Source organism: Manis javanica, chromosome 8, assembly GCF_040802235.1.
Source record: "Manis javanica isolate MJ-LG chromosome 8, MJ_LKY, whole genome shotgun sequence".
In the NCBI taxonomy this organism is placed as follows: Eukaryota; Metazoa; Chordata; class Mammalia; order Pholidota; family Manidae; genus Manis; species Manis javanica.
The window spans coordinates 123,031,005-123,054,380 of record NC_133163.1 but is presented as its reverse complement, the minus strand read 5'-3'; the positions used below and the strand labels follow the sequence as shown (position 1 = coordinate 123,054,380).

At 58.9% G+C, this 23,376-nt stretch overlaps 1 protein-coding gene across 2 annotated transcripts in view; it reads left to right on the top strand.

Moving 5' to 3' along the window:
- Positions 1 to 16,026, top strand: part of CSPG4 (chondroitin sulfate proteoglycan 4) — a 34,410-nt gene extending 18,384 nt beyond the window's left edge. For both annotated transcript variants that reach the window (XM_037010199.2, XM_073212204.1), the window contains exons 3-10: positions 1,311 to 4,847; positions 6,120 to 6,602; positions 6,979 to 7,155; positions 8,768 to 8,966; positions 9,045 to 9,179; positions 9,266 to 9,432; positions 12,813 to 12,996; positions 13,281 to 16,026. In XM_037010199.2, the coding sequence (XP_036866094.2) occupies positions 1,311 to 4,847; positions 6,120 to 6,602; positions 6,979 to 7,155; positions 8,768 to 8,966; positions 9,045 to 9,179; positions 9,266 to 9,432; positions 12,813 to 12,996; positions 13,281 to 15,115 (6,717 nt within the window). In that variant the 3' untranslated portion in view covers positions 15,116 to 16,026. The remainder of the gene's footprint in view (positions 1 to 1,310; positions 4,848 to 6,119; positions 6,603 to 6,978; positions 7,156 to 8,767; positions 8,967 to 9,044; positions 9,180 to 9,265; positions 9,433 to 12,812; positions 12,997 to 13,280) is intronic.
- Positions 16,027 to 23,376: the final 7,350 nt, after the last annotated feature.

The following is a 23,376-nucleotide window of genomic DNA, read 5'->3' as shown; positions in this document are numbered from 1 at the left end:
CAGCTGGCCTTTGTGCTTTGACCACACTGACTGCTTCCGCTCTCCAGCCATCTTGCAGTAGGTCGCTGCCAGGCCCTTGCTCACTACCCTCTGTCTGCCTGAGATGCATCCCTGCACCTGCCCAAGCCCAGCCTGTCCTTGAAGTCTCAGCATGGACTTCCCTTCCTCCAGAAGGTGTCCCCTGCTGCTCGCCTAGGCTGGGTCCCCTCTCCCGGCTCCAGCACCCCTTTGCATCCCTCTGCATAGCACCAGTCATCCTGCATCACCATTGGCCTTCGATGGTAACAACCAGTACTACCTCAGTTCCTTCATTTTTCTGTTTCATCCTTCAAGTCACCACAAGCTTAACAGCAAGGAGTCGTCTGGCTCTTTCTTGAGGCTTGTCCCTAAGTATAAGAAGTTTGAGAAACTGAAGTCCTATTCCAAATTGAGGGGGATGGGTGCTGTTTCCACACTCCAGTGCAGAGAGGACAATGTCCTAATCATCCATCAGTCCGTCCGCTGCTGTCATTGCTACTCACTGCCAGTAGATGTCACTGTTGAACACTGGCCTGGTACAGCCTGGTCCTACTGCTCGTCCTGTCTGCCAGATACAAGGAAGCCACAACCCTTAGAGGCGCTCCGTACGCGGACTCCCAAGGTCACAGCTCTTGGTGCTGCTCTTTCCGTTCTTATCCTCTGCCTCCACCCAGTCTACCATCTAGAGGTGGGAACACTGCACCAGAGCCAGTTCTGGTGCCAGGATCATGGAGACAGAACCATGTCCTTCTCTCCCCAAGGATCTCCCCTCACCCCAAGTCAGGGATCTTTTCTTTACTAAACCTTCAAAACAGAGATTATGTTCACCATCTCTGAACATTGGTCCTGGCTTCCACCTGGTGACCCCAAGGTGTTTTGCCCTAATTAGGGAGACTGATCCAGGGTTCCTATGTCTCCATTATTCCAGAAGTGAGTTTTCTGGATCCCAAGGTGATTTTTATGGCACCTTTCACCCAAGAAAAGTGGGTAAGAATAAAAAATACAGATTGAAACTCTAGGAAAGCATCTTGCTATATATCAGTTATTTGTGGGCAGGGACAACATCTGATTCACCTCAGGGTCCCCAAGTCCATCCAGGCCTGACACAGGGATCACTTTGGTGGGTGTTTGGGAGATGAATAAAGAGATGGCAGGAAGGAAAGAGGGTGACATGAGAAGCCCTTGTCCTAAGCCCTCTGTTCTGGGGACCCCAAGTGTGGGGGACCAACTATGCTTTTATAGCAGAAGCAAAGGATTCAAAGTGCTGCCCTATTCCCCCTTTCTCTCCTCAGGTCAGACTTGTCCTGGGCCAGGAGGTGATAAGGCTCCAGACCCCAGCAGAGACACTGCTGAGCAACTCCATTATCCACACTGTGGGGCTGACTGTCTCAGACAGCTGGGCCTTGTTGTCAGTAGATGGGCACCTGAATTCCTCAGCCCCAGTCTCAGGAGCCCCATTGGAAGTCCCCTATGGGCTCTTCGTGGGGGGCATTGGAAGCCTTGGCCTGCCCTACCTGAGGGGAGCCAGCCGAGCTTTGCGGGGTTGCCTCCATGGGGCCACCCTCAATGGCCACAACCTCCTCCAGCCACTGACCCCAGATGTACATGAGGGATGCGCTGAAGAGTTCTCTGCAGATGACAGTGTGGCTCTGGGCTTCTCCGGGCCCCACTCATTGGCGGCCTTCCCTGCCTGGAGCACTCCGGATGAAGGTGCCCTGGAGTTCACACTCACCACAAGGAGCCGGCAGGCACCCCTAGCCTTCCAAGCAGGGGGCCAGCATGGGGACTTCATCTATGTGGACATATTTGAAGGTCACCTGCGGGCTGTGGTGGAGAAAGGCCAGGGCACTGTATTGCTGCATAACAGTGTGCCTGTGGCTGATGGGCAACCCCATGAGGTCAGTATCCACATGGACGCTCACCAGCTGGAAATATCTGTGGACCAGTACCCCACACGTACTTCCAACCGCGGGGTCCTCAGCTTCCTGGAGCCACGTGGCAGTCTCCTCCTCGGGGGACTACATGCAGAGGTCTCTCGCCATCTCCAGGAGCACCGCCTGGGCCTGGCACCGGGGGCTGGCAATGTCTCCCTCCTGGGCTGCATGGAGGACCTCAGCATCAACGGCAAGCGGCAGGGGCTCCGGGAAGCCTTGCTGACTCGCAGCATGGTGGCCGGCTGCAGGCTTGAGGAAGATGAGTATGAGGAGGATGCCTATGGCCCATACGAGGCCTTCTCCACCCTGGCTCCTGAGGCTTGGCCAGCCGTGGAGCTGCCTGAGCCCTGTGTGCCTGAGCCAGGGCTGCCTCCTGTCTTTGCCAATTTCACCCAACTGCTCACCATCAGCCCACTGGTGGTGGCTGAGGGTGGCACAGCCTGGCTTGAGTGGCGGCATGTTCAGCCCACAGTGGACCTGGGTGAGGCTGAGCTGCGCAAATCCCAGGTGCTGTTCAGCATGAGCCGCGGAGCCCGCCACGGTGAGCTAGAGCTGGATGTCCCGGGCGCCCAGGCACGGAAAATGTTCACCCTCCTGGACGTGGTAAACCACAAGGTCCGCTTCGTCCACGATGGCTCTGAGGACTCCTCGGACCAGCTGGTGCTGGAGGTGTCAGTGACTGCTCGGGGCCCCCTGCCCTCCTGCCTTCAGAGAGGCCAAATTTACATCCTGCCCATCCAGATAAACCCTGTCAACGACCCACCCCGCATTATCTTCCCGCACGGAAGCCTCATGGTCATCCTGGAGCACACCCAGAAGCCGCTGGGGCCTGAGGTCTTCCAAGCCTATGACCCGGACTCTGCCTGCGAGGGCCTCACCTTCCAGCTCCTCGGCACCCACACCGGCCTTCCTGTGGAGCGCCGAGACCAGCCTGGTGCACCAGCGACTGAGTTCTCCTGCCAGGAGCTGGAGACTGGCAACCTAGTCTACATCCACCGTGGGGGGCCAGCCCAGGACCTGACATTCCAGGTCAGCGATGGGCTGCAGGCCAGCCCCCCAGCCACACTGAAGGTGGTGGCCATCCGGCCGACCATTCAGATCCGTCGAAACACAGGGCTGTACGTGGCCCAGGGCTCTGCTGCCTTCGTCTCGCCTGCCAACCTGTCCGTGGAGACCAACGCTGTGGGGCAGGATGTGAGCGTGCAGTTCCGAGTCACTGGGGCCCTGCAGTTTGGGGAGCTGCAGAAGCAGGGGGCAGGCGGGGCCGAGGGTGCTGAGTGGTGGGCCACACAGGCATTCCAGCAGTGGGACGTGGAGCAGGGCCGAGTGAGGTACCTGAGCACTGACCCACAGCACCGCGCCGAGGACACCGTGGAGAACCTGGCCCTGGAGGTGCAGGTGGGCCGGGAGACTCTAAGCAATTTGTCCTTTCCAGTGACAGTCCAGAGAGCCGCAGTGTGGCTGCTGCGGCTGGAGCCACTGCATACTCAGAACACCCAGCAGGAGGCCCTCACCACTGCCCACCTGGAGGCCGCCCTAGAGGACGCAGACCTGAGCCCCACCACCTTCCACTATGAGGTGGTTCAGGCCCCCAGGAAGGGAAATCTTCGGCTACAGGGCACACGACTAGCAGACGGTCAGGGCTTCACCCAGGATGACCTGCAGGCTGGTCGGGTGACTTATGGGGCCACAGCACGTGCCTCAGAGGCAGTCGAGGACCTCTTCCGTTTCCGTGTCACAGCTCCACCACACTTCTCCCCTCTCTACACCTTCCCCATCCACATCGGCGGTGACCCAGATTCTCCTGTCCTTACCAACACGCTCCTCTCAGTGCCTGAGGGAGGCAAGGGTGTCCTCTCTGCTGACCACCTCTTCGTCAAGAGTCTCAACAGTGCCAGCTACCTCTATGAGGTCATGGAGCAGCCCCGCCATGGGAGGTTGATGTGGCAGGGGGCACAGGACAAGGACACCATGGTGACATCCTTCACCAATGATGACCTGCTTCATGGCCGATTGGTCTACCAGCATGACGACTCCGAGAGCACAGAAGATGACATTCCATTTGTGGCTACCCGCCAGGGTGAGGGCAGCGGTGGCATGGCCTGGGAGGAGGTACGGGGCGTTTTCCGTGTGTCCATCCAGCCTGTGAATGACCATGCCCCCGTGCAGACCATCAGCCGTGTCTTCCACGTGGCCCGGGGTGGGCAGCGGCTGCTGACCACAGATGACGTGGCCTTCAGCGATGCTGACTCAGGCTTTGCTGACACTCAGCTGGTGCTGACGCGCAAGGACCTCCTTTTTGGCAGCATCGTGGCTGTGGATGAGCCCACACGGCCTGTCTACCGCTTCACCCAGGAGGACCTCCGGAGGAGGCGAGTCCTGTTTGTGCACTCAGGGGCCGACCGTGGCTGGATCCAGCTGCAGGTGTCTGATGGGCAGCACCAGGCCACTGCACTACTCGAAGTCCAGGCCTCAGAGCCCTACCTGCATGTGGCCAATGGCTCCAGCCTCATGGTCCCTCAGGGAGGCCACAGCACCATCAACGCAGCTGTGCTCCACCTCGACACCAATCTAGACATCCGTAGTGGGGGTGAGGTCCACTACCATGTCACCGCCGGCCCGCACTGGGGGCAGCTGCTCCGGGCCGGCCAGCCAGCCACCACCTTCTCCCAGCAGGATCTGCTGGATGGTGACATTCTCTACAGCCACAATGGCAGTCTCAGCCCCCGTGATACCGTGGCCTTCTCTGTAGAGGCAGGACCTGTGCACACAGACGCCATGCTGCAAGTGACCATCGCCATAGAGGGGCCACTGGCCCCACTGCACCTGGTCCAGCACAAGAAGATCTATGTCTTCCAGGGCGAGGCAGCCGAGATCAGAAGGGACCAGCTGGAGGTAAAGGACATGGGGGTGAGCAGGGGGATGATCCAGGCGCAGGGGCCCAGCCAGCCAGCCTCCAAGCCATTCGTGACTGGATGCTTGGGGCTGGGCCTGCAGTAACTCCTGGGCCCGGTGTGTGCACATGCCTTGGGTGTGTACCTGCACCTGTGCATATTGTATGCCTGAGGGTTTCTAGGGAGTTTGCTATACACACAGCTGCCTGTGATCGTATGTGCCTCCGCATGTCATGGGCACATGTGTACATTCTGTGGCTAAGCAGCAGATTCCTGGACCCCACCCAGACCACAGAATCTCTGAAGTGGACCCTGAAAATCTGTATTCCAATAATAACAAGTTCTCTGGAGGGTTTCCATTTGTATAGACTTTGAAGACCACAGGCCTTGGATACAGGCTTGGCAGCCCCTGAGGCCTGCATGTCCCCAGCTCCTTCCCCAGATCCCAGACCAAGACTCAGCATCTCGAGAGAGCTGCTGTCCACTTAGGAACCTCACTGAGCAACCACACACCATCCAGCAAGCCCAGTGACTTGCTCTGTGACCTCAGGCCAATCCCTTGATCTCTCTGGGCCGTATTCTCCTATGCTGCCAATTTCTGAATCCCTTGTGGTTCTGACTGTCTGCACTTTCAGACAGACTCTGGCTAAACATGTCTGGTGTTAGAAAGTCTTTGCCCTAAAGAAGGCAGCAGCTGAGCCAGGCTTCCAAGACTCTGGGCTTTCAATAGCAGGGAAAAGGGGGCAGTATTCCAGGCAAACACACAGGAATGTGAGTTTGGGGGTAGTACTAGTGTGGATCAGAGAGAGGAGTAGCCCTTGGGCTGTTCCAGCGCCTGCAACCACAGGGCCTTTAGTGTAGGAGCCCGAGCCTCTAAGAAGGGTGGGGAGCCCTCTGGTGGCGAGGACTGGCAATAACGGGGGGCAGGGGATCCATGCGAGAGTCCGCGTCCACATACCTGTGTGGTGAGATTCTGTGTGTCACTGAACCTGGGGATGTGTGGTTGTGGACATCTCTGAGGGAGTGTGTGTCTCAGAGGCTTTGTGACCGTGTGACTGGGGTGGGAGTGGGGAGAGTGTGCAGTCCCTCTGACCACCTGCCGTCTGCTTGTTGGGTGTGTGAACCTGGGTGTGTCCATGTGTCTAAGCAAGTAGTGGAGTCCGGTGTCCTGGGCACTCCCCGGGAGAACGAGCGGCACACGGGTCTGAGCATGTTCGGCTGCTCTGGAACCATGACTGCCCCCCCTCTGTGACCTGTGACCTCTATTAACCAGGCAGCCCAGGAGTCAGTGCCCCCGGCGGACATTGTGTTCTCGGTGAGGACCCCGCCAAGTGCCGGCTACCTGGTGATGTTGTCCCATGGCGAGTTGGTGGCTGACCCACCCAGCTTGGACCCCGTGCAGAACTTCTCTCAGGAGGCGGTGACTGCAGGCAGGGTCCTGTACTTGCACTCCCACCCAGAGGCCTGGAAAGACGCCTTCTCCCTCGATGTGGCCTCAGGCCTGGGCGCTCGCCTTGAGGACATTCATGTGGAGCTGGAGGTGCTGCCTGCGGCCATCCCGCTAGAGGCTCAGAACTTCAGTGTGCCTGAGGGCGGTGCCCGCACCCTGGCCCCTCCACTGCTCCGCGTCGCTGGGCCTTACTTCCCCACACTGCCAGGTCTCGACCTGCAGGTCCGAGAGCCACCCCGTCACGGGGCCCTGCAGAGAGAGGGAGGACCTCAAGACGGGACCCTCAGCACTTTCTCCTGGAGAGAGGTACAGCAGTTAGGGGGGCCCTGGGGGTGCAGCCCAGCTCTGAGGGCAGCGGTGGGGGGAGCCCTAGGGACTCCCGGTCTGAGGATATGTACAGAGAAGAGGCAGGGAGTCCACATATATGGAGCACCTCTATTTTAGATACCTCATCTTATTCCTTCCTCCCTGGGCAAATAGAAATTATTGTTCCCATATCCTTCACTAATCATTCCTTCATTTGGGGAGAAATGACTGCCCCCCTCTTCCCCCTGTAGAAACCAGCTCGGAAGGAGTCAGTCTCCCCCCAACCACCCAAAGGCAGGGCATGAGAGGCTCTGGGCCCGAGACCCAGCAGTCTGAGCAAGCAGGGGCCTGACCCCAACCCTGGGCCTACCTGCAGGCGGAGCAGCAGCTGATCCACTATGTGCACGACGGCAGTGAGACGCTGACAGACAGCTTCGTCCTCGTGGCCAACGCCTCAGAGATGGACCGCCAGAGCCATCCCGTGGTCTTCACAGTCACCATCCTGCCTGTCAATGACCAACCCCCTGTCCTCACCACAAACACAGGCCTGCAGGTGACAGCAGTGGGGACCACCTCCCACCTCCCCTCCCAGAGAGAGGCCCGTAGCTCCCCTGTCTGAGCCTCAGTCCCCAACTCTAAAATGAGGACACCGCCACATGCCTCACTAGGTTATTGGGAAGAGAGAAGAGTTGTTGCACTGGAAACAGAACACAGGTGTGAGGCTTTCTTATTGGACACTTGTCAGCGCAGCAGGCAGCCTTGTAAACGGCCACACTTAGGCCTGCTGTTCCCGGGACTCACGTCAGCAGGAGGCTTTATCTATGGCTCAGGACCAGAGCTCCTGAAGAACGTTCTTCCAAAGCTGTAAGGGTGGACCCCAAGTGGAGAGTGGTTAAGCTCCGCACTTCCACCCCCACAGCTTGGCTCCCCAGGTCCCTGTAGAGCAGAGGTGCCCCCATTTGACAAAGGTGGAAGTTGAGGCCCTGACAGGGGACAGAACTTCTTCACACTCACAGAAATAGTCAGTGGTGGAACAGAAAGGGTGTGGCTTGGTCAAGACCACGTAGCAAGATAGTGGATGGGCAGGGCCTTGAATACTGACTTCTTCAGGTCAGCAGGAGTCGTGGAAAACTTCAAAAGAGGGCTGCCTTGGGCTGTGTGACATGCAGCACTGGGCATCTTTGGTGGTATAGGATGTGTGTGAGTGGGAATTCGGCCCAAAGGCTGGGGGTACGGGAATGGCGTGGGGCGGGTAGGGGATGGCAGCGGGCAGGTGGGGTACAGGCTAAGAGCTGCCCTGGAACCGGAGTCAGGAGGCGCTAGTGGAATTTTGGCCAGTAGGTGGTGCTGTCCCCCGAGCTGTGCCAAGAGCCAGCGGTAAGGCCCCGCCTCCGTTCATTGAGTCCCTCCTCCCAGAGCTCCGCCTGGGGAAGCCTGGGGCTCGGGCAAGGGGCCCAGGAATCTCAGTGCTGTTTTCCAGATACTGGAGCCCCTCCCCAACACCACCCACAAGTTGCTGACCCAGTGGGACTTGTAACAGGACCCCAGGGACGGTGGGAGGCCCGAGGGGGGCTCCCCTTCACTCTGAGAAGTTCCCACACCCAGGCACCCTCACCCCGCTGTCTTCACTGGGCACACCCGGTGCCTCGTCCCAGGGCTGCAGGACAGGGGCCAGCCGCTAGCTTCTCCAGCCCCACTTGCCTCCCACCGCCCCCAGCACCTGGGAGGAGAGCCTGTAGCTAAGCACCCTGGGCAGGCCCACCTCACCATCCCCCTCGGCACCCAGCCCCTACCCAGACGACGGAGGATCTGAAGGGAGACCCCCACCCTCCCAGGGAGACAGCAGATAAAACAATGCAGTTGGTCCGGGTTAGGGGACTTTGGGGGTTGAGAACGTGGGAAGGTTGAGATCTGCAGGCTTCCTAAAGTAGGGGGACGTGAGCTTGCCTTGCAGGGTAAGCAGGATTAGGGCACATGGAGAGACACATGGGTGTGGAGGCCTGGGGTGCAGGGGAAGGTGAGCGGGGCTGGGGACCCTTTGTGTGTAGGAGCCCAGAATGGCACAGACCCGACGCCAGCAGTTCGCGGGTGGTGGCCCAGGGGCAGGAAGGAGCCAAGTGGGTAAGCTTGGTAGGGACAGAAACCTCACAGGCCTGTGTCCCCAGATGTGGGAGGGGGCCACTGTGCCCTTCCCTCCAGAGGCCCTCAGGGGCGCAGACAGCGACTCGGGACCTGAGCACCTGGTCTACACCATCGAGCGGCCCGACAACGGGAGGGTCGTGCTGCGGACGGCACCAGACACCGACGTGCACAGCTTCACACAGGCCCAGCTGGACAGCGGGCTGGTGCTGTTCTCACACAGAGGTGGGTGCTGAGACGGGGATGCCCTGAGGATGGCGTGCCGCACGGGCCAGTGAGGGCCAACTCCGCCTCTATCCTCAGGAGCCCTGGACGGAGGCTTCCACTTCAGCCTCTCCGACGGTGCCCACACTTCCCCGGGACACTTCTTCCGCGTGACAGCCCAGAAGCAGCCGCTCCTCTCGCTGGAGGGCAGCCGGACCCTGACCGTCTGCCCAGGTGGGTCTGCCCAGCACAGGCATGCCTGCAGGAGCCTTGCCCTGGCTCCTGGCCCAAGGCTGACAGGCCCCTTTCCCCTCTGGCAGGGTCTGTCCAGCCTCTCAGTGGCCGGAGCCTGAGAGCCAGCTCCAGCGTGGGCACCGACCCCCGCCTCCTGCTCTACCGGGTGGTGCAGGGCCCCCAGCTCGGCCGGCTGTTCCATGCCCAGCAGCGCAGCACCGGGGAGGCCCTGGTGAACTTCACTCAAGCCGAGGTAAGGGCCCAGGTCTCTACAGCCACCATTTAGACTCCCTTCAGCCTCAGGTGGCCCACTCTGCCTGTGAACATGGGTATCAGCTCTGGCATCACTGGCAGCAGACACTTCCTGGGCCCACCATGCTCCTGGCCCTGTACGCCATGCCCTCTGGGAGCCACCAGGCTGGCAGGGCAAAGGGGGCTTAGTGTTTCAGAGGGAAGGAGAATGCAGGAGGTCAGAGCTGCAGGGGCCCCGAGCAGGGATCAGGTCCTGGGGCTTGGCTTCCAGAAGGAGGCTGCAGTCGGACCACAGGGGCTGCAATGTGTGCACTGTGGGGGGGACACTCGTACACCCCAGTGGCTGGTAAGAGGCAGTGCAGGGGGCACAGTTTGCAAAGAAGACAGCACAGCAGCTCAGCCTGGGGCTTAGGTCAGGAGCCAGCATGAAGCAGAGCGGGGCCTGGGAGCAGATGTGTGGACAGAAGGCAGCCGAGTAGGTGGAGCTGCGAGTGAAGCTGCCACCCATCCGTGATGGCAGCTTGAGGGCACAGCAGTCTCAGAGCACACCAGAGGCCACCAGTAAAAAATCAGAACTCGCAGCCATGGGAAGAGGCGGACTGCTAGGCTGCTGGGATCAGAGGGCTCTGTGCCAGCTGTGCCGTGGGCCAGCGGCCACCACATACAGCAGTGCCCCTTCTAAGTGCGGGAGCTCTGCAGAGGCAGGATGGCTGGGGCGTTTTTCGGCATCAGGAAAGGCTTTAAGGAAGGTGGGAAAAGGTTTCACAGGCCTCTCGCTTCAACCCTCTGGGCCCGGGGTTCTCTGCTCTCCTGAAGGCCTGGCTTCTGCTAGGGCCCCCTTCCTGCCTCCTCCCCGCAGTGAGATTCAGCAGGCTGGTGGCTGTGGCAGCTGTGCGCCCCGTGTCCCTGGAAGCCTGTCATCAGGTGCCCAGGAAGGGGGAGGGAACAGGACCGGACCGCCAAGGCCCCCAATATGGAGGATGAGACTGAATGGCCACTAGGGAGCCAGGCTGGCAGTGCCACCCAGGACGCTGGGAAGAGGCTTCATGGCCGAGACTGTCCCCCCTTGGGGAAGGAGGCAGGGCAGGACTGGGGAGTGTCCCGACAGCACCATTGTCCCACAGTACTCTGAGCTGGGTGGGGCAAGGATCGGGTGTCCCCGTTTCTCAGATAAAGAAACTGAGGCTCACAGAAGTCAGGTGACTTTATTCAGAGCACATGGCTGATAAGAGGCAAACCGCAATCATGCCTTCTGACTGCTGTTCCAAGATCTCTTTCACCAGAGAACACTGCTTGCTCCCCAGGCTCAGGGGCCCCTCCCCACCTTGCTGGGATTCGCCTCACTGCAACCAGATACTTCTCCCCGTAGAAGCTCCGGTACCCAGGTATCCAGCCTCCTACCCCGATTCCTGGGGTCTCCATTTCCTTCCTGCCCACCCTCCAGCCTGGGCCAGAGGTCACAGCTGATGGTCCTTGGAGGCCACATCTGGCCAACAGATATGTTTTATTTGGTCTGCATGATGCATTTCATATTCTTAAGTTAGTGGTCAACATATGACCTTTGGGGAATTTCACACACACACACAAAAAAACAACCCTGATTTCGAGTTCCTTAGAAGGCCTGTGTTCCTCTGTCGGCAATCAGCTAAGGAGCAGACACCACCACCCCCACCACACTCTGCTGTCCCTTTAGAACTGTGCTGATTGCCCTGACAAGGTATGGCTCCCCTTTTAGAATGGGTAGTGCTCCCCCATCCACCACAACACAACTGCCCCTAGAGTCTTCTGAGCTAAACCCCGGTTTCCGTCTTATTGCGCAACTCCTGTTTTTCTGCGAAAAGGAAAACAATTCCCTGCACCTCCTAAAAGGGGAAAACAAAAGATAAACCAAGAGGACACGTCTGGGCTACAAGGGGGAGGGAGCATGCACATTTCTTTATGGAAGGGAAGACTATCCTCAGGGACTTAAGGTGCAGACAAGCCCTAGGAGACAGCAGGTGTGGCCAGAGCGCAGTATTCTGGGGCGGGGGTAGGAGGTCACAGGGGTACCAGGGTTACAATGAGGTTAAATAAGGAGCCATCTAAGCAAGAGCGACATAACCCTACCTACACTTTTAAAGTCTTATTCTGGCTTCTGTGTTAAGAACCAGCTGTAGGAGGAGGGGGGCGGGGCCAAAATGGGGATACAAAAGGCTATGGCAGCAGTCCAGGCCAGAAATGGGGGTGTGTGACAGAAGTGGGGGGGTCCGGGAGAGCCCAGGGTTTTGGCCTGAGCCACTGGAAGAGCTGCCATAATCTGGGGCGGGAAGACTAGAAAAGGCAAGGCAGGTTAGGGGTGTGCAGGGGCATGCCGCATTGGAGGCGACCCTCAGACACCCCACGGAGCTGCCCAGGAGCAGGTGCATATGAGCCTGGAGTTCAGGGGGGAGCAGTGTGGGCTAGAGATACGATCGATTGGGGCCATTCGCACAGCCAGCGTTGGAGATGAAGCAAGAGCCCGTGGGGAGGGCCTGTAAATAGAGAAGAGGTCTCCAGGCCAAGCCACAGACACTGAGAAGAGGGGGAGGTGCCGCCGGCTGGATCTGCCCCTGGTCTGTGAAGGAGTGGTAGTGAGGTAGGAGGGAGAAGACAGTGCGGCACCCCGGAAACCAACGGGTGTGTTAGAGGAAGGACAGAATGCTCAATGAAGAGCTGCTGAGCAGGTGAGTAATATGAGGCCTAGGAACCGACACCCGGTCCAACAATATGGAGGCCATCGGAGCCCTTGGCAAGGACAGGAGCAAAGGTCTGGGTGGAATGTGCGCAGGACCACACTGGGGGAGAGCATATCCTATTCTTTTTGCAGTTTTGCTGCAAAGAAGAGCAAAAGTGGGAGACAAATGTTGGAAAAAATTGAAATCAAGAGTTTTGTCTGCAAGACGGAAGAAAGAACAGCATGGTTGCATAATGACAGGAACAATCCATCTTGGGGGGAAATTTGACACCATAGGAGAACTAAGGGAGATGGTAGAAGTGGTGTCTTCAGTAGGGAAGAGGGGCAGGAACCCAGTGCCAGAGAGGAAGGACCCACTGTGGAGAGAATATTGCTTTCCCCACAGAGACGAGATTCGCCCAAGGCGGCAGAGCTCAGGTTTGACGGAGGGATCTGGCTGGGGAGCCCGGCTCTTCACCGCTGTGTGACTGTCTAACAGTCACCTGCTCAGTTAGTGAGGGGGAGCAGGGGTTACAGACAGAGAAGGCACAGCCAGGAGACCCTAGAGTGAAGCTGGACACAGAGCTTACCCGGGAGGCCAGTGCCCGGGGCCAGTGCCAACCCACAAGGGGCTTCTGGGTGCCGCAGGCTGGGTCTGCCTCCAGTCCCAACATTGGGTCTCCCCGCAGGTGTATGCTGGTAATGTTCTGTATGAGCATGAGATGCCCGCTGAGCCCTTCTGGGAGGCCCATGATGCCCTGGAGCTCCGGTTGTCCTCACCCCCTTCCCCCGAGGTGGCTGCCGTCCTCACTGTGGCTGTGTCTTTCGAGGCTGCCTGTCCCCAGCGCCCCAGCCGTCTCTGGAGGAACAAAGGTGAATAGCATGATGGGCTGGTAAAGTGGGAGGGATACTAGGAGGGCCAGAGAGGGGGCAATACGAGCCAGGGGCAGCAGCTCCCGTTTCCCAGGACCCGGGAAGTCATAAGAAGGGTGGGTGGGTGGGGAGGCTTTCAAGTCAGAAAGGAGACATGGTGCTTGCCCTCCTGGGGTACCTGCTCTGCCCTGTGGGAGAGGCATGGACCTGCCTGGAGGCCCTGGTCTGAGGATCTGAGTCTTCCCTCCTGGGCGGGACCTTCACTGCCTGTGTCCCAACCTCAGGTCTGTGGGTCCCCGAAGGCCAGAGGGCTGAGATCACCAAGGCTGCCCTGGACGCCTCCAACTTCCTGGCCAGTGTTCCATCACCCCAGCGCCCAGAACACGACGTGCTCTTCCAGATCACACAGTTCCCCACCCGAGGCCAGCTGTTGGTATCCCAGGAGCCCCTCCACGCCGGGCAGCCCCACTTCCTGCAGTCCCAACTGGCCGCAGGGCAGCTGGTATATGCCCACGGAGGGGGGGGCACCCAGCAGGATGGCTTCCGTTTCCGTGCCCACCTCCAGGGGCCGGCGGGGGTGTCTGTGGAAGGGCCCCGAACCGCAGAGGCCTTCGCCATCACAGTGCAGGACGTGAACGAGCGGCCACCCCGGCCGCAGGCCTCCCTCCCTCTCCGGCCCACCCGGGGATCCCGCACCCCCATCTCCCGGGCCCAGCTGAGTGTAGTGGACCCGGACTCAGCTCCTGAGGAGATCAAGTACGAGGTGCAGCGGGCACCCCACAATGGCTTCCTCAGCCTGGTGGGGGCCAGCCCAGGGCCCGTGACCCACTTCACACAGGCCGACGTGGATGCAGGGCGGCTGGCCTTCGTGGCCAATGGGAGCAGCGTGGCGGGCATCTTCCAGCTGAGTGTGTCTGATGGGGCCAGCCCACCCCTGCCCGTGGCCCTGACTGTGGATGTCTTGCCGTCGGCCATCGAGGTGCAACTGCAGGCACCCCTCGAGGTGCCCCAAGCTTCAGGGCGATCCCCGCTGAGCCGGCGACAGCTGCAGGTGGTCTCGGATCAGGAGGAGCCAGACGCGGCATACCACCTCACCCGAGGGCCCCGGTACGGGCGGCTCCTGGCGGGCGGGCAGCCTGCCACGGCCTTCAGTCAGCTCCAGGTAGACCGGGGCGAGGTGGTCTTTACTTTCACCGACTTCTCATCCTCTCACGACCACTTCAGCATCCTGGCACTGGCCAGGGGCGCCAACGCATCAGCCACAGTGAACGTGACTGTGAGGGCTCTGCTGCATGTGTGGGCTCATGGGCCATGGCCCCAGGGTGCCACCCTGCGCCTGGACTCCACCATCCTAGATGCAGGTGAGCTGGCCAACCACACAGGCGGTGTGCCCCGTTTCCGGCTCCTGGCGGGACCCCGGCATGGCCGGGTGGTCTGTGTGGCCCGGTCCAGGACAGAGCCCAGGGGCAGCCAGCTTGTGGAGCAGTTCACCCAGCAGGACCTTGAGGATGGAAGGCTGGCGCTGGAGGTGGGCAGTCCAGAGGGTATGTCCCGGGGCCCCTTAGGCGACAGTCTCACTCTGGAGCTTTGGGCACCCGGTGTCCCGCCTGCTGTGGCCTCACTGGACTTTGCCACCGAGCCTTACAATGCGGCCCGGCTCTACAGTGTTGACCTGCTCAGTCTCCCTGCGGCCTCCCCGACAGAAGCAGCCAAGCCGGACGGTGGCCCGCCCACAGGTGAGCCTGGCCCGGCGACCTCCAGCCTCGCGCCCGCTGTGGCCAGGGGAGGCTTCCTGGGCTTCCTCGAGGCCAACATGTTCAGCGTCATCATTCCCATTTGCCTCGTCCTATTGCTCCTGGGGCTCATCTTGCCCCTGCTCTTCTACCTCCGAAAACGCAACAAGACAGGCAAGCACAACGTCCAGGTGCTGACCGCCAAGCCTCGCAACGGCCTGGCCAGTGACACGGAGACCTTCCGCAAGGTAGAGCCGGGCCAGGCCATCCCGCTCACAGCCATGCCTGGCCAGGGGCCCCCATCGGGGGGCCAACCGGACCCAGAGCTGCTGCAGTTCTGCCGGACATCCAACCCTGCCCTCAAGAATGGCCAGTACTGGGTGTGAGGCCCGGCCTGGGCCCAGTCACTGATCAGGCCAGAGCCAGGCTTGCTTAGGCCCCAGCACCACTGTCCCAGCCCTGGTGCTGTTTGCATGTCCCCAGAGCCGGAGAGACCTGGGGTTATCAGGGTCAGAGGGTGCTGGGAGGTAGTCCCAGGAGTCCAGCCCCAAGTGGAGTCAAGAGCTGGAGTGTCCCCAGTTCACTCCATGCCTGGAGAACTGCAAGAGGCCCAAGGCCGGAGACAGACCCGGAGTCAGGCCCCCTGCCCTGGAGCTACTGGGGTATCAAAACCAGAGCGGCCTCCCAGATGGGTCAGGGCTCTGTGTCCTGGGTCTGTGACCTTGGGGGAATCACGCTTGACCCAAGCTGCTAAGAGGGTGAGGAGGAAGGCAAGGAGGGACACAGGGAATCCTAGCCTTTCCGCGCCAGGCCAGGCCTCCCCTTGTCTCTGCCGCAGGGTTGAGAGGAAAACTTTGCCCTAGTGTTTTAGGGAGATGGTATTCCCTGGAGCAGAGGACAGGAGAGAGCCTCTCCATTCTCAAGAAGACGCAAGCCAGTAGAACAATATATGCAGGGTGCAAGGTGGGTGGGTCGCTCTGGGGATGGGTTTATTTAAGGGAGATTTCAAGGAAGCTTAGCCCAGGGTCGAGCTAGACCCAGACCGACGGGCCGCCTGAGGGTGTGGGGGGCTGGAAGAAGTTCGGAGGCTCAGCTCATTCCCAGGGCCCCACTTTGATGGGCCGAGGTCCCGGCAAGCATGGGTCTGTGGCCCCAGTGTGGGCTGGTCCAGGGAGCATGCAGGGTATCAGGCCAAGGGCCACTGTGGCGTCTCTGCTCCACCAAGGGCTAGCGGGTAGGCAGTTGGGGACACTCGGCTCCATGGGGCCTGGATAAATGGTGCTTTGGAGGTTCTGGACATCTGTGTGTTGTTTGTCTGACCATGTACTGGGCACTTATCCACACCAGCCAGCACTCCCCTGCCATCCCACCAGGCCTCAGCTGGCAGGGTGGATGAGGCCACCTGAACCCTGACTTTCCACCTTCTGGAGACATTTAAATCTCCTGTACCCTCACCTGTGTGGGCAGGTGGGCCAAATCCTTTTATAGTGGAGATAGGCTAGGCCCTCTCCCAGGAGCTTAAAGAAAAATGTGTCGCAGCCCTAAATTTCTTAGCCTGAGTTTTGGCCTCCATAGCCCGGTTCCTCCCCAGACATCTCCCTAAATGTCAGAGAAGTAAGGAGAATGAGGGGAACTGGAGGATCCCAAGGCTTGGACCATGTGCTACGGGGGAGGCAGAGGGGAGCCACCACAGATGCGTCCTCAGCTCCCTGGGGGTTCCCACAAGGAAGATCCCCTCTGGCCCCCACTCTTCATCAAGACAACCAAGGCCGCTCCTGCTCAAAGGCTGAGTAAGCAGCACGGATGCTAAAAAGCCAGCTGTCTCTGTACGTGACCTGAGAGGCTGTCACCTGGTTAGGGATGGATTTGAGACACAGGGTTTCCAGAGGGCCTTCTATGAGCTGCTGAGGAACCACCACCTTCTGGCGCTTTCCCATTTGAGGGCCTCCCAAGGTTGGAGGAGATAGATTCTGGGCTCCAGGCAATACCCAGGCCCTGGGATTAGGTTGAAGTCCTCAGAAGAAAGGACGCGTAAGTAGCGCCCGCACTCTGGGGCAGGTGGAGTGGGAGCCTGAGGCCTGAGCACAGCATCTTGCACGGGGAGAGCCCCAGCCAGCACTTGGCAGCTGACCCACATTTGAGGGCGAGAGTCGCCTCTTCCTTGTGCCTCAACATGTATAACATCTAAACCAGGAACTAGGGCAACAGGAGACTCCCCCCTCCCCGCCAGCTGCCTCTGCCCCCTGGGATGCTCTTCGCATCACCGCCTCCAGCTTCCCAGATCCTCCCACACTCTCAGGAGTTTCAGGCAGGACACCCTGCGTCCTGCTATCTCACTGCTGAGAGGCCCTCGGAGGGTCCAGAGGAAGCTGAGGTTAAGGGTCAGTGTTGTCCAGAGGCAGAAGTAGAGGGGCCTAGGCCCCTAGGCCCAGCCAGCCAGCCCTCCTGCCACACTGAGAGGCCTCCCTGGAGGAGGGTGGCCAGAGCCCCCAGGTGGAGACCCCCCAGGAGATTTCCTCCCCACCTGGAGCTCACGATTCTGGTCCACTTCCTTCCTTCTGGAAGCCCACAGGCCAGCCTCACACAGGGGCCCTGCCCAGGGTGTCTATGTGCCAAACCCACACTCTACCCCAGCTCTCCCAGGAGCTCAGGGCTGGATCCTCAGGGCCCTAATATCTGGGGCCAGTCTCCACCCAGGGCAACCAGTTTCCCTAGGAGTGTAACCTGAGACAAGGGTGGCAGACCTGCCAGGCAGGATCTGGCCTCATCTCTGATTTCTCCCAGTGGACTGACCACTGACGACACCCTCTCTGTTCACTCGGCTGGCCTCCCCTGCCCCCAGTGAGCTGGCACAGGCTGATACTGCTCTGGCTTCTCTAAGCCTGCGCTGAACAGTGGACTGGCACCCAGGGCATTGTGCCAGCAGCTCTGCCAGGACCTGGGAAGAGGATCTTTCACCAAAGGCACAACAAACATACAAGCCATTCTAAATGTGGGGCCTCTATTTATGTAAACAAACCCTTTGCAAATTTCAGATATGTATGCAAAGTTTAAGCGGATTGCTATCCACTTTACAAAATAACTCATCCTCTTCCTTTAAGGAGCCAGATCCCCCCAGGCACTCAAGATAGGACCTAATCTATGTACAAGTGTCACAGAATGTCCAGGAGCCTCTGACCATCTTCACACATACACACTCGATGTGCACTTGTGCACACAGCTGTGGACCTTCAGGCACACAACTCTTCAGACGTCAATACGTGCCAACATAATACACACATACACATATATACAGGAGCACACACACAAACTTCAGCGATAAGTGCTTCTCACCTGTGGCCCTTGCACAGTCCCAATAGCTAGCTGGCCACGTTGAGCCAAGGGCCAGGGTGCCTCACCCATCCAGAGACCAAGCTGAAATCAACAGAGCTGAAAAGTGAACCCACAGTGGGAGGGGTGATGGTGGAGGGGGTGCAGGAAGCAGAGGAAGGCGTGCGAGAAGGGTGCAGACCTCAGGTCCCCAGCTTGCTGGTTCTGTCCACCACCCTAAATCATTCAGCCCCCTAGGGACTAAAGAAGGGGCTCCCTTAGAGCCCTCTTCCCCTTCTAGGAGCTGGCCCTTTAAGTGGAGTTGCTACGGCAGCTGTGGAACCCACAGAGTTGGAACCATCCTCCTCTAATAGGAAGCAAGAGAAATGGCTGCCCCCTCCCCAGCCACTACCTCTCCTAAGCAATGGGAACTGCCATGGGTGCTAGCATCTTCCTCTGGGCCCCGAACATTCTGGATCTTAAAGGGATGGAGGTGCCTGGGCGGCCTCAGAGTTCTCTGCTTGGTCTCCCATTCCGGGCTCGACCGTGAGGCAGCCCTGGCCAGTGGGTGGAGCTGGGACGGGAAGCCGACCTGCTTGGCCCCTCTCTCCACAGCCCCCATCCTACCCCAGGTCCTCTCACAGTCCCATGATGCCCGATGCCTGTGTAGTCGCCACCAGGGTTAGTCATGCCCTGGCAAGGGCACTGTGTGCCGGAAGCACTGTGGGCGATGCAGACAGGAATCCACCCAGCCCTTCCTGAAGAGCCCCAGGCGTGCCAGCGAGTCACCGCCACACCACAGTGTGTGCCCTGACCCAGCGGCGTGAGCTGGCTGATGGGGGGAAGCCCAGCGTGGGAGGGCAGCTGGCTGTCTGCCTCCTTGTCTTCTTAGACCATTGGGCCTTTCCACGGAAGGGGCAGCCACGTGGCCGCCAACGCTGAGATGCCCAGCCACCTCTGGTCACATTCCCATTCTCAGTGCAATAAGGCACAGCATTAAGTGGCAGCTGCTTTCTGCTTTCCTCACAAAGGGTGCCAACTCTCCCGAGGGCCCCCGTAACCACCAGGATAACAGGTGGGTTGTGCTATGTTCCTTCACATTTCAGATGTCCTAGGGGCCCCTGAAGACAGAAGCAACCCTTAAATCAACCAGTAGCCAAGAAGGAATTTTTCTACCGGAACACCCAGCCTAAGCTGGGGACTAGAGGAACTTTCCTGCCTCCCCCAACCTGGGAACTGCTGGCTGCAAGCCCAGAGCTTGGAGCTAATCCCAAGCTGCCTTCTGATGCCTTGTGAGGTCGCGAAGGGCTCAAGTGGCCCAGCCTCTGGTTCCTGAGGGCCCAAATTAGACGGCCTGCCTAAGTCTTGTGGCTCAGAGTGGGGCCTGTGGGCTGCAGCGCTGTGAGCTCACTGGAAATGAGCGATCTCGCACCTCCCCGCCCTGCCCCAGCCTCCCCACTGCTCGGATCTGGTGAATCAGACTCTGCACTTTAACAGGGCTCCAGGTGATCGGAGTACAGCCAGACAGTGAAGTGTAAGACACACCGATTTAAGCCTTTCCGCTCAAACTTTAATTGGAGAAACTGAGCAGAGAAGCAGGAACCAGGGTAAGACACACTGTGGACGGCAGGGCCAGGAGGGGGCCAGACCACAAAGCCCCGGGGGCTTGTCTTCCTCACACTACTTTGAAGTTCCTATATTCCACACAAATTTGTGGGGACAGGGTTCTGATACGGGGTTCCAGTTTTAAGGGTCTCCAGTGAGCACCAGAAGAAAGATCGGAGGGCGAGGCCAGTAGCTGGGTGTGATACAGTGTGCGGGGCACGGGAAGTAGCCCACCCCCACCCTCACCTCCCAAAGACAGGCCCCTGGGCAGGGCAGCAGTCCCCTACCACCCAGCCTTCTGCAGTCCAGCTAGTCCCTGCCTCCCGATCTTCTCCCCACCTGTCTGGATTCCTGCCTGCAGAGGGAGGGACAAAGGGAGGTATCCGGCCAAGGTCACCAGCAGTCAGTGTATGAGCAGCCAGCGGAGGGGGAAGGGTCAGGAAGGAGGGGATGGGCCTCCCAGAGCTCTCCATCCTGTCCTGCAGAGGGTGTGGCAAGAGAGGTGGCCCAAGGCTGTCACCTAACCTTCCCTTGGGTAAATGCTGGCCGTGGCACCCAGCCTGTCTGCTGCCCTGATGCTAGAAGTGCCTTTGAGGTCCCCAACTCCCCTCCCCTCCCAGGTTGCTGAGGGCCCCAGTATAAGTGAAGGCCCCAGCCCTCCATCCCTTGTCGTAAACACAGTTCAATGCTGTGTGTGCCATCAGGGCACAGTCCAGACTGAACCAGGGCCATGTACATAGTAGATGTTCGGTAAACATTTACAGTTGTCCCCGCTACCCATGGTTAAACTTGCCCCAGTTTCAGTCACCCACAGTCCAGAGCAATCTGGAAGCAGATGATGGTCCTTCTAACGTATTTCCAGATTAGCAGCCGCCTAACACTGCCCACAATGCCCGCGTCACTCTGCTCGTTTCATCTCATCATGCAGGCATGGTAACATCTCCCGGCCCCACAAGAAGGGTAAGTACAGTGCAGTAAGTCATTTTGAGGAAGACTATGTTCACAAACCTTTTATTACAGTATATTCTTATAATTGTCCTTCATTATTATTAGTTATTAGTTATTGCTGTTAATCTCTTACTGTGTCTAATTTATAAGTTAACCTTTATCATAGGTCTGTATGTATAGGATAAGACACAGTCTTTATAGAGTTCAGTACTACCAACGGTTTCAGGCACCTACTGAGGATCTTGGAATGTAGCCCCTGCAGATAAGGGGGACTATGGCATTGCCAGAACACAGTCCCACCCCTTCCACAGGCCAAGAGGTCCCTAAGCACCAATCCCACCCAGACACGCTTTCCTGGGTACCCACTCTGGTTCCCCAGCTTCCCTCATCCCCAGGGGTGTTAGGTAGGCTCCTGACCTTTGCTCTGGTTCCCAAATTCCTCCCAGAGCCCAAGCAGACCTGGCCCCAGGCCCTAAATTTCTAAGGAGCAGGCTTAATCTACCCCTTCCAGACTCTTCCAAACTCACTCCTCTCTCCCTCCAGACTCCCACATGACTCCCTCCCACCCACACCTGGGGCCCATCTGCTCAGAACCCCATGGGCAGAACATTTTTACCAAATTACACGTGGGAGCTCACCACAGATAGAATCAAAGTTGATTAAATGTGGCAGGAAACACTGACAATCTAGAATCCCTCACACTCAGCCTGCTGCCACTGTGGCCCCTCCTCAGAACCCTCAGGCTCCACTGGCCCCGGGGCCACCTGGTCCAAGCCCTGCAGGGGAGGCAAGGAGCAGAGCAGAGCTGTGCACTCAGCTGGGGGTCTCTGAGTCCCAGTCTTAGAGGAGTGCTTCACCACAATCACACAGCACACTTCGTGGAGACCCAAAACCCTCCAGATGCCAAGGATGCATTCTCAGAAGTGGAATTCCTGGAACCTCAAGAAGCACCAGGGGGACTGTGGGTGGGCCAAGGAGGCCACACATGGGCACCCCCCCCCCAAGAACCAGAGAGCGGCAGGGGAAGCCCAGTGGGTCTTGCTGGGGGAAGGGGAGTCTGTTCTAAGGGCTATTGAGCAATCAGGCAGGTGGAAGGGCTGGCAGAGCCTGGGCACTCCTGGAAGGCAGTGAGTCAGGGCGGAAGGGCCCTTCTGAGTCAGCCCTGCTAAAAGATTGCCTTGTGGTGTGGTGCCTGGACAGGCTGCAGCAGGGTCCATGGACCCCAGAAAGGCTCCAGGCCCCAGGATCTTAGCCCCTCTGTCCCATGATCTACCCAGAGAACCTCAAAGTTTGGGACTAGAGCCCACAAACTGAGGGAGGGCAGAGGTGGTGACTGCATCTGCCCAGTGAACTTGTCTAAGTCCACCCACCTGTTCTACCTCAGGGTGGTATAAGTAACCCCAGAGAGTTTGGAGCCAGGCCTTGGGTCTTGCTGTCTGCTTCTGCCACCTCCTGTCCATGGGCCAGCCAGAGGCCCCGCCCCATCCCCAAGTTAGGACCTATCAAAACAGTGCATCTGACCAAGGCTTCTCTTCAAAGGGTCAGTGTTGTGACAAAGCTCTTAGAACAGCACCAGGCACATAGCAAATGGTGAATAAATGTTGACCATTATTACTAGTGCTATTACAGTGGTGATTATTTTTGAACTGCCTAGCATATGGACCTGGCATATTTAGGAGCTTAACGAATGTTCAGAATGGACATTATTATTATTACTCTAATTTATTACAGCTGTCCCAGTGCCTGACACATAATGAGCACTAAACAAATGCTCAGTCCTCCTAGAAGGCCAAATGCATGCAGCCCCCCTTCTAGAAAAGAGGGACACGGAGGCACTCTCCTTTTCTGGGCTTCAGCAGGGAGAGTGAGTGTGCAGCAAGGGGTCAGGTGCTCGGTATAAGCACACAGCCCCACCCCACTGATTCAGAGGACTGTCCCCCCCCCAGCAAGATAAAGGAGCCCCACCGGAGCTGCCCAGGCAAAGGAGAACAGGGCGGGAGGGCCAGAGAACAAGGCCTTCCTGGAGGAGGAAGCCTGGGCTGGGCCCTGAAGAACAGGGAGTGCTGAGCTCGAGGCAGAGCATGAGGATGAGGGAAAGATGATGCGGAACCAGAGATATGAGGAGACCGGCGACCTGGAGCAGACAGGGGCTCTGGGCATCAGGCTGCGAGGTCCCTGGGGAGCCCCTGGCCCGATAGGGAGCAGCCCCCAGAAGCGAACTTGGCCCTGGAAGCGTTGGGAGCATGTTCTTCCACACTGCCCACCTTCCAGGGCCAGCCCCCAAGGTGCAGAACTTGGGGAGGGGGAATGGGGCTGCTGAGCCCCCGGGCCAGAACTCTGTCCCCAGTTTGAGTGGCCTCGGTTGCCCAACTACCAAGGATCACCTGAGAAGCCTTAGGGGTCAGCCAGGGTGGGATACCACCACCCTCCATACGCACATACCCCACATTCACACATACATACCCAGCTGATGTCAGCTTGACTGGCCTGGGCTTCAGTGCCAGGGAAAGAGGACGCTGCTGCTGGGTGGGCTGGGATGGCACCGCCTCCTGCTCACCAAGGGACAGGGAGAGGTTCTCCGGGCCACCCTGGCCTTGAACCTAGCCCTCCAAGGGGCTGAGCAAGGACTGGTACATACACCCTTCTCACCCTTTCGCACCACATGCCTTGCTGAGAAAGAGGGAAATACTCCCTAGAGCAAGTCCCTGGGTCCTGGGGTATGGGAGATGACCTCAGGGAGGAAGCACGCATTAAACCACCAGCGGCCGCAGCAACACACACGTGC